The 11140-nt window shown below is 40.6% G+C and overlaps 1 protein-coding gene across 1 annotated transcript; it reads right to left on the reverse strand.

Annotated features, from left to right (window-relative positions):
* Positions 1 to 7623: 7623 nt before the first annotated feature.
* Positions 7624 to 8724, reverse strand: LOC109003944. The gene has a single exon (XM_018982293.1). It carries the CDS (start codon positions 8722 to 8724, stop codon positions 7624 to 7626), a length of 1101 nt encoding a protein of 366 aa, XP_018837838.1.
* Positions 8725 to 11140: the final 2416 nt, after the last annotated feature.

Raw genomic sequence — 11140 nt, forward strand, 5'->3', positions numbered from 1 at the left:
TTAAGAGAAATGATAGTTGCAGTCGTGAGTGCGCAGGTGTCGTACAATCACTTTGAAAAAAGTAAATAAATACGGGATCCACAATTAAAAAATTGTAGACCTCATTTTTTTCAAAACGACTGTATGACGCTTACACACTTCACGACTGTATGTAGCATTACTTATAATTTAATAAACATCAAAAGATAATGAGATGATAATAGTCAGAGGAAAAATAGAACTTAAACTTGACTTAATTATCTTCTTTGGTGTTGTTTAACTTCGGATTTCCAGGTGCTAACATCTTTCTAAACTGGTCTAAGTTCCAAAATAGAGTAACTTGAGCCCTAGAGAGTGCATGGCTTTCATTTGGACTAAAACCTTTTAGAAAATATTCTTTTCATCCCGAAATTCATAATAACTTGGTCTCAAGCATCCACCATTATACCCATATATAATGATTGGCCATACTTAATACAGATAGTATAGTTGGTCTTAAATCGGAAAAGAGTGGCTTTACGGCCACCGCTCCGAGTCCCGCTGGGAGCTACACATAGTGTAAAATATAGTGTTTTTTTATTTTACTTATATATATATATATATATATATTTTTACACTATAAATAATTTTTTAAAAAAATAAAAAAATTATAATATCATTTAAAAACACTTACTTAATCACTAAGTAAAAAAAAAATATTAAAAAAAATTAAAAAAAATATAGCGGGACCGGGAGCGATGAGAGTAGCATTATTCATCGAAAAAACTCGTACATATTCTAAATTTTTTAATACACACGAAAATGATAATAGATCTTATCGTTAAAAGTTGTTAAAGGTAACGAAATTCTTTGTCAAATAAGTTTCAACTCATACAAAAAAATGAAAGTTTTTAGGCCATGACTCGAACAGATTCGATAAAACATATGTATCTTTTTTTTTTCTCTAGCAAGTAGCTTGATCTTCATTGGAAATCAAACAGAATTACAAACTTAAGTTTGAGACAGAAAATTAAGCTAAAACACAGAATTTATACTGGTGGATCCTTCCCACTATGGAATTCCAATAAACACTGTGGTTTTTTTTATTAGGGGAATGCTTCCATATAAGTTGCTTGAAGCTGCCTATTGTGTAATAGAATGCGCGCATCGATTTTGGGATCGATGTATTTTGATTGCTTTCCAACTTTCAAAGTCTTGGAGTAAAAAATTTGTGTCTCTAGTTATGCCTTCGTTGTCCGGTCTGAAATTTGTTTTGACTTATCCAGTGTTGAGATGGCTACTTGAGAGTGATCTCCTTCAATGATTATTTTCTTATATTACTATAGATACGCCTCCAGAACTCCAATGAACGCTAACAATGCTTCTCCTTGATTTGGGTTGTTGTTGCTTGTAAATTTAGTCACCACAAATTTTGTTGACACATCATGGGTTCTACAAACAGGTACTGCAGTGCTGCCATTGGATCTTACTGCTACATCAAAAGAAATTGAAAAATGGTCTGGAGGAGGTGGAGACCAGATGGAGTTATTATTTGAGATTTTCACTCCCAAGCATTGTAGTGCTTCTTGTGGGATTTGTTGACTTTGAAAATAAATTGATCAATGGCAATAGTTGATGCCACATGGATTATCTGGTTTCTATAAAACCAAAGATTGTCCATAGCTAAAACTGCTAACACTTGGAATTTGTGAGAGTCCATGGTACTAGCTATAGTGTCCATGGAGACATAACTGGCCATACTAGCTACAGTGGTTGGGTTAAGAATAGCTTTTATCCAATCAGTTATGTCTTGTCCTACTGCAGAAGAGATATCTAATGGCCATGGAGATTGTCTCCATAGAATTCTAGAGTAAAGACAATTCAAAGAAAGATGTGAGGTTGTTTCCTCTTCCATTTTGCACATTGGGCAGCAAACTTGATCATCATTCAGTGGTATGCAAGATTTAAGGGGAGCTCTTGTTAGCAAAATATTGTTAAGCACTTTCTAAAGAAAAAGTTTGAAACGATCTTGAATTTTGAGAGACCAGAGTTTTTTCCAAATAGATGGAGCATGTGGTGAGATTGTCCCATTGGACTGAATTGAAATTGTTGCATAAGCAAATTTAATAGAAAAGATACCATTGGAATGATGTTTCCATTTAAGAGGTATTTAGAAGAATAGGAGAATGATCAGATGAATGAATAGGGAAATGATGGATCTTAGCATTTGGAAATAAAAGGGGTCCATTGAGAATTTGCCACACGTCTATCTAATCTCTCTCTGATGTTGCCAAAGCCGTGATGTTTGTTATTCCATGTGAACTTTGATCCCAGGAAATCTAGGTTTGCCAGGCCATTCTTTTCCATAAAGGAATTAGGGCCAGTGGAGTTTGAGCCTGATGCAAAGGGTCTTCCTCCTAGTTTCTCAGATTGGTAAAGGATAGTGTTAAAATCCCCTAAAGCTAGCATAGGGCAAGGGTAATTACTAGTGATGGTGATCAAATGGTTCCAAAATTGGGCTTTTTGATAGTGCTGTGCAGGACAATATACAAAAGTAAGCAACCATGGCATATGTTCTGGATCTGAGTATAACAAAAGAACTATAATATTAGTAGAAATATATACAAGTTTAGCATCATTCCTAGACACCACATACGCAAGAAGCCTCCCCATTTCCTTTGGGAGGGAACATGCAAAAATAGTGAGAAACCTAAATTATTCACAACACCTAGAGTTTTTACATTAGACAAAAGGGTCTCTGCTAAGAAGACCATATTAGGTTGGTGAGTCCTGATTTGAGCCCTTAAACTTCGCATTTTGGAGGATCGGGCAATTCTTCTGCAATTCCAATACAGCATCCTCATATCATTGTTGGTGGCAAATTAGGATCTACCACTACAGCCAGATCAGGCTCTGCCACTATAACCAGATCAGGCTCTGCCACTATAACCAGATCAGTGAAAGTGTCTGTATTCTGAGTTGGGGTCTTAGAGATGTTACCCATTCAGAGCTTTATTGCTTGAATATGGTATGGTGAAAACCTTCTAGCCCTCCTTTGTTTTGCATCTGTCCCTTTCTTCCTTTTGCTGCTGGACTATAGTTGCTTTACTAAAGTTTGATCATCTTCTTTCTTAATGTCTTTCTCTGATATTAGCTCCCCATGGGTTCTTGCAATTTCATCTTCTTGGTTTTTCATACCCATAATCTGGTAAGAGGATACTCTCTTTTTTGGTGGGAATTCTTCATTAGGGTGAGTTAATTCTCTCTTCTTAGTAGCGAGGGTGATTTCATGGAGGTTAAGGTTTTTGTGTTCAGATAATGGGGGTTCCAAAGGTTTGTGTTCAAATAGTAAGGGTTCTACGGGTTTTTTGAGGGGAGGGGGTAGTGTTGAAGAAGGGCCTTTGAAGATGGAAATGGAATGGGCCTGATGTTCTTGAGGGGTGTTTGAGGCCTTGCCACAGGAGATTGACTGTTTCGTTATGGAAGGTTTAACAAGAGGGCTTTCCAAAATTAGCTTGAGAGATTGGGTGCTGACAGAAAAGTGGGCCTGAGATTTCTTCAAACTGGGCTATGATTTGTTTGTACATTGATGGGCCCGTTTCCATTGCGTACATAGTATCTAAGCCATGGGCAGCAGGGAAACGGGCGAGATGTGATCTCATTAAAGAAGGTTTTAAAGGATGATGGGCTTGGTGTGATGGATTGGGTTCCAGGGGACATGATTGCATAGTTGGTGGGGTGATTGGAAGGTTCTGTGTTGGGGCTTGTTAGAAGGGAGGGGACAAGGTGTGTTGTCATTTAATGGAGCTAACATCCCATACCTGATCTTTTTGTCACTGCCATGTGTTTCAATCTGGTCTGTTGAGATTGCCACTACCGTTGAACCTTGACTTCCAAAGCTCAAGCTCCACTGGGTTTCGCATGGGACTCCAGAGAAAATGTATAGCGATTTACCCTAGCTTTCCGAATCCTGTATTTGGGTATTGCTTTCCATGTGCGCCTTTCCTTTACCTTTACCAATAGGATGATTGTTTTGAATGTTCTTTCCAGCTGATTCACTTTGTGTTGGCTCCCTTATATGTACTGAAGGAAGAGAGACTTGAGTTGAAGTGTTATTCCTTGCTAGACTTTGGAACTGGTTTGGAGGTTTTTGAAAACTGAAAGGATTTTCTCCTTTGTTGACTGGTTGATTTGCTCTCATCCATGGGCCATAAGCCAAACTTTCTAGCAATGTATTATTGCTTGGACAAGCTTGAAAAATGTGGCCAAAATGCCCACATTAGTAATAGAATTCTGATAGCCTCTCATACTTTAGAAGAATTTTCTTTAACTCTTGGTTTGGCCTAGCTAGGTTGAAGCCATATGGAAGAGGAAGGTTGATATTAATCTCAACTCTAATTCTTAGGTATTGTCTCAGGGCAATACCAAAGATTAATGCTTTGTCGACATCTATAAGGTTGCCTAGCACACTTTCAATCTTTTTTGCATTCTGTTTTGATTGCATCTCCAAGGGAAGACCATGAACTTGTACCCAAAAAACCGAGTGATTAAGCGAAACTTATGGATACTAAGGCCCAGGGGCCACTACCTAAGCACCATGCGAAACCTCTTAAAGTTTCATGGTCTATTTGCTAGCACCCTTTCTCTTTCTTGTTGGGTTGGGAATGTAAATAGAAATGTGTTGACATCAATATCTTCTATAATGAGGCCTATCACAAAGCTCCAAACATCCTTAACGGTTGCATGGAAGGTATGCTTATTCAGGGGCTTAGAGACTATAAGCTTTCATTTTTTCTGTTTTCTTTTTTTTTTTCTTTTTAGAAAAAGACCTCCATTTATTAAAATCCTCACTTAAGGCGGATGAAAACCATATCTACAACAAAGAATCAAAAGAAAAAGATGCAACCCAACAAGACTAACGTCTAATGTAAGGAATGCCTAATCTCTAAGCCTTCTAGGACCAATGTCTTCACCTGAAAATTCCATATTTCCCCCCTCCGCCCCATGCTTAGCCAAAAAATCCACCATCATATTTGCCTCTCTAAAAACATGCTTAAACTGAACATTAAGAGCACTAACAAGGCTTTGAGCCTCCTCCCAAAAATCTCAAAGATACCAATAATTGCAACAACCTAAAAAAAACTAACCCACAATAACGCTTGAATCCGACTCCACTAAAAAATTTCTCAACCCGAGTTGATTGCACATTCGAAGTCCATCCAGTACCGCGCGACATTCAGCAATTGTATTGATAGCTTGCCCATAGCAATGTGCAAAACCCCCCAATACCTTCCCCTATCATCTCGAACAACCCCCCCACCACCGGACAACCCGGGGTTACCACTAGAACCCCCATCAACATTTAGCTTCACCTACCCCCACCCCTGGCAATTCCCACAAAATCAATCTTAATAACCGACGCCCCAGCTTCACCATTGGGCAATTCAGCTCACGCAGGATCAGTGCATCACGTGAATCCAATTTCTGGAACTTGGTCATCAACATCGTAGCCTCTACAATACACCCCTTAACCGCACGAACCACATTCTTCCAATCGAATCCCAACCCCTCCATACGAGCACCACACCTAGCTTTCCACAAACCCCAAGAGACAGAAATAGGAATGACACCATGTAAACAATGCACCTGAGAGTAATTTGAAGCTCTGCACCACCAAATATTCATTACATCCGCCCAAACCCGAGTCTCTGGTAAATGGATGCCAAATATTGCTTCAAAAAAAATCCCACACCTTCCTCGGTCCGATCCACCGACTCAACTTGGGGGGAGTTACAACACTAACATTTTGAAGCTATAGGAATTCCTTTTTTTTTTTTTTTTTTTATCACCTCATCTACTGGGATAGCCAACCGACAGGCACGCCAACATAAAAAAGACATTTTCTTCGGAACATATTTTTGCCAAAGCCACTTTTTCCATGGGCACGAGATACCATGTTTTCTTACAATATTCCATACTGACTTAGTTGTAAATTCCCCATCTGTAGTGTGCTTCCAAATCAGGATGTCATGGCCCTCACGAACACGAACATGTGACATTAAAATGCTATTAACCAACTCCTCATCTACTAGTTTGCTAACCAATTGATATCCCACTCCACACCATTAATAAGCTGCCAAACCTGCACATCCCTATCACCAACCACTGGCTGCCGATCAACAATAGGTCCATCGCCCAACCAGTTATCACCCTAGAATCTCAAAGACCCCTCACGAACTAGCCATCTAGAGTTATTTAGAACAACACGAATGGCCTGAACCACCCCTTTCCAAAAGCGAGAACCTCTACCTCCCTCACTAGCATCAGAAATTGTTCCATGTCCCACATATTTTGAACAAAAGAATTCAGCCCATAATGATCCACCTTTTAGCAACTTCCAAGCGAATCTCATAAATAACGATTTTTGCACCTCCAACAGATATCGAATACCAAGACCCCCCTCCTCAACTGGCAAACATATATTTCTCCAAGAAACCCACGGCCACTTCCTAGCTTCCTCACTAGAGCCCCAAAGAAAATGAGAAAAAATCAATTTCAGCTTCCCAAAAATACCTTTTGGCAAATTCATCACCGAAACAAGATGAATGAGCATACTATTCAATACATGTTTGACAAGAATAATTTTTCCACCAAATGATAACAATCTGCTCTTCCATCCTGCTAATTTTTTTTTGCACCTTAGCCAACAACGGTTCAAACAGATTCAAAGTCAAACGCCCAACATGAAGTGGCAATCCTAAATAAGAGCAAGGCCATGCCCCTTCACTGAATTCTAAAATACTCTTCAAGACCACATTCCAAGCTACTGAAATATTAGAAGAGAAATAAATTGAAGACTTCTGAGGATTTATCAGCTGCCCTGACGTTTCTTCATAATTTTTTTATCACCCTTCTCAAGCTCCGGATCGATGTTTTACCACCATTGGCAAAAATCAGCAAATCATCATGAGTAATCCGCACCCCTCCACAATGATTAAAATACTGCACTTGGCCCTGAGCAAAAGCTCTATTCAACATCCTAGATAGAAGTTCCTTCGATAAAATAAAAAGATATGGCAAGAGTGGATCTCCTTGTCGTAGCCCACGAGAAGGCTTGAAAAAAGCCTTGCACTTACCATTCAACATTATTGAGAAAACAAGTGAAGAAATTGCGTTAAAAATCAAAGATCACCATCTATCCGAAAAACCCAGCCTTCGCATCACCTCCAACAAAAATTTTCAGTTTACACGGTCATATGCTTTCGCCATATCTATCTTCAGCATTACATTTCCACTCCTTATTTTCCGATTCATACCATGAACAAGTTCTTGTGCCAATGCCATGTTTTCAAATATACTTCTACCACGAATAAAAGCAGCTTGTTCCGAAGAAATTAAACCCCCAAGAATTGGTGCCAACCTGAGCACCATAATCTTCGCCACAATTTTATACGCCACCGAGCATAGGCTGATCGGCCTAAATTGTCCAAAATTTGCCGGCGCATCCACCTTAGGAGTCAAAACAATATTTGTTGCACCAAAAAAAGTAGTCCACGGAATCCCCTAAAAAAATTCTCTTGCCAATTCCAGAATGTCCAGCTTTACCACCTCCCATGCTATTCTGAAGAAACTTGCCGAGTATCCATCCGGGCCTGGGCTCCCATCCTAAGGAATAGACCATAGTGCTGCTATCTTCACATCCTCCATTGTCGGCGGTGCACATAGCATTTCATTCTCCTGCACTGAAACAGTTGGCGTCAACAAACATAGCTGCTTTTCATCAAAAGCTACCGCTGACGTCGACAACAATTCCTGATAGAACCAGACTGCTTCAGCATGTACAACATCCGCCGAACCCAACTCACTCCCATTCTCCAAAACCATATGTTTCACCAATAAATTCTTCTTTTTCACCCACATGGAAGTATGGAAAAAACCAGAATTGGAATCCCCTTCCTTGAGCCATCTAATGTGGGACTTTTGACGTCCAAGCATTTCTTCTCTTTTCAACCATTGAAGATGTTGTTGCTTACAAGCTAAAACATCCACTTCACGCTCCTGTGTGAATTCAGCAGCTAACAAATCCTTAAGCTCCACCAATCGATTACCCACCTTCACCAACTCCAAATCAACCCGTCCAAATGTCTCAAAGTTCCACTTCCATAACATGGCTTTTAGCAACTTTAACCTCTTAGCTAATTTCACCATAGGCGAACCTTCCAAACTCTGATTCCACACTTCCCGAGCCAAAGGAAGAAACCCCTCATGTGTTCCCCACATCCCTTGAAATCTGAAATATCTAATATCCCCTCTTCTCTCCCTCTTTAAAAATAACAACATAGGACAATGATCGGAAGAAGTCCACAGAAGGAACTCCATCCGAGCTTCCCCAAAGGAATTCAGGAACGATGAAGATACCAAAATGCAGTCCAGCTTTGCCCAAATATGCCTACCTCCCTGCCTCCCATTACGCCAAGAGAATTTATTACCATCCGAAGGGATATCTATCAACCCACAATCATGGATACAATGATTAAACTCCAATTCGGGACGATAAGGCCTCAAAAGACCCCCCACTTTTTCATCATTATTACGAACAATATTGACATCATCCCCAACAAAGAATGGACAGGTCCCCGCATCAAGCGCACGTAAAAAATCCCACAACTCCAGCCTTTTCCTACGGAAACAACTCGCATAAACAAATACAGCCAAGACCCTAACATTTCCACAAACAAACCAACCAGCCAAGGCTTGGTCCGACATCGAGATCAAATTAAACTCCAAATCCTCATCCCAAAACAACCAAATTTTACCACCTGCATCACCATTATTTATGTACTTTGGCCGACGCAACCACCGAGCCCATCGACTACATTTATTCAAATCAGAAAACGGTTCCAAAATTGCCACCATAGACAAACGACTTTTATTCATCAAATGTCGAAGTCTACTCCTCGATGAAAGAATACCCCTAATATTCCAACTTAGAATCTTCATAAAAAAAATCTTAAAAAACCTTTCTGGAACGAGTCAACGTCCTTCCCAATCCAACCATTGAACCTTTCTTTTTGACGCCCCTCAACCGTGCCAGTGGCACATGCAACTCCGAATCAGATTCAAAACATTTATTGGCTAATTCTTCCAACTCACCCTCTGATTCGCCCTCCGACAACGAACGACCCTGTAGAGGCATCCCGAACCCTGCTTCAGCCATGCTACTCAGTTCATACTCCAAGGCTTCATCCACAAGTTTGAGTGAGCTCCTTGGGGAGCATCCCATCCCCACCACTTTCACCTACTCTGTCTCCTCCTCAGTTATCTCAAACCAAGACCCTGTATCTTTATTTGGAGACCCCAACACTAACTTCTCACTTTCAACACTCTGCCTTTGATCCACACAAACGGGCATGTTTTCTTCAAGGAATTTGGATTGAAATTGATCTTTATCGACTACCCGCCCCTTCGAATCCACAAATAGAACTGCTAACCTCTTCGACTCCACTTCACTCTTCCTCTTAGCAATAAGTTCGAGCAATTTTGCACTGCGAGGAGCAGAGGTATCATCCCCAGGCAAAACCGAATGTTGTACATCCTGCTTATTAATTATTTTACAAACCTTCTTCGAGTGCCCATGCTCTTCCAAACCCAAATCTGTTTTTCCCTGTGCCATTTGCTTCTTTTGTCGCCCACAGTGATTATCTAGATGTCCTTGTTTGCGACACACACCACAAAACTTTGGCACCGACTCATAGATGACCTCTTGCAAATGGCTATTTGGAAGTCCTGGAGTTCCCAACCAAAAAGAATCTCTCAAAGGCTTTGACACATCCAACTCGACACAAGTCCTTGCTGCCTCAGGACGAGATACACACGCTGTGGCTTTGTCCCTTTTAAAAAATCTCCCAAATCCTCCACCTATACTTTTCAACATCAAGACATGAAAGAAATTTGGGGGTAATCCCGACAAGGTCAACCAAACGGGAACAAGCGGGGAATCCTCCTCCTCAACAAAATCCGATGTCCAATGAAAAATCCGATAAGGAACTCCCGATATATCAACATTCCCTCTCGCCGTGGCTCCTACAAAACCCTCTTCATTCACCATACGTACCAGGACATTCCGTGGGTTACGAAGCTATCCCACTACCGGCATTGACGACAACCCCCATATGTTCTTGATGTACCCACGTACATGGTCCAAAGACGGCCTGCGTCGTAAGAATTTCAAAACAACCGAGAACCGAAAAGGTTCAGCTGATTGTTTGATTTCCGTTTTAGAAAATAAGAAAACCATCTCCCCATCACAAAATCTAGGCTCCTTCAATGGAATATCCACCTCAGGAAGAACCTGAGGCCCGTCTCCCACCAAATCCGCAAACGATTTCCCAAAAGAGGCAGCCATGTGACCAGATGAAGTTTCCATGATACACACCGACTTCTTCAGCTCCCCCCAAATGAATGGCCACCTTGCCCCACCGCCGGCACTAAAGGCCCAGTAGTCGTGGCCAAAATGGCGCAACGAAGCACACCCTAATTGCCTTCTAAGTTGAGAGGAAAAAAAAATCACTTGCCACGTCAGTGTTAAGTTGGAGAAATGTGTTACAGCGCTGGCTTCTGGTTCAAGGTTTAGGTCACTCCATGACAAGGCTTTGGCTTGGAGGATGATGAGCATTTCTATATCGGTAGGGATTAAAGACATGGTTGGATGGGGAGGAGAATTGGTAATGTGCAGAGGATGTAAGGAGTAAAGGATGTTTCTTGGAGGGAAGATGTTCATTTGTTGGAAGAGAATGTGTGGGAAATGAATAAGGAAACTACAAAGAGGAGGAAAGCTCACTCAAGAGAGACCGATAGAGAGAAACCCATCGTATAGAGAGTTTGGGTATGATGCAGACTATCTTACACTTATACAAAAGGACCCTATTACATTTTTGTAGTCCCTTGGATTGATTTTGATCCTTATTTGACGGTTCTCAAAGATAAATGATATTTGCAATCGTGGAGTGCGCAAGTGCCGTACAATCTCTTTAAAAAAAGTGAGTAAATATAAGATTCATATAAAAATAATAATAATTTTCTAATTGTAAATTTCACTCTTTTTCAAAACGATTGCACGGCACTTACACATCCCACGACTATATTTAGCATTACTCGGTCCTCAAATTATCAAAAAGTTACA

This window comes from Juglans regia, chromosome 13 (assembly GCF_001411555.2).
Source record: "Juglans regia cultivar Chandler chromosome 13, Walnut 2.0, whole genome shotgun sequence".
NCBI lineage: Eukaryota > Viridiplantae > Streptophyta > Magnoliopsida > Fagales > Juglandaceae > Juglans > Juglans regia.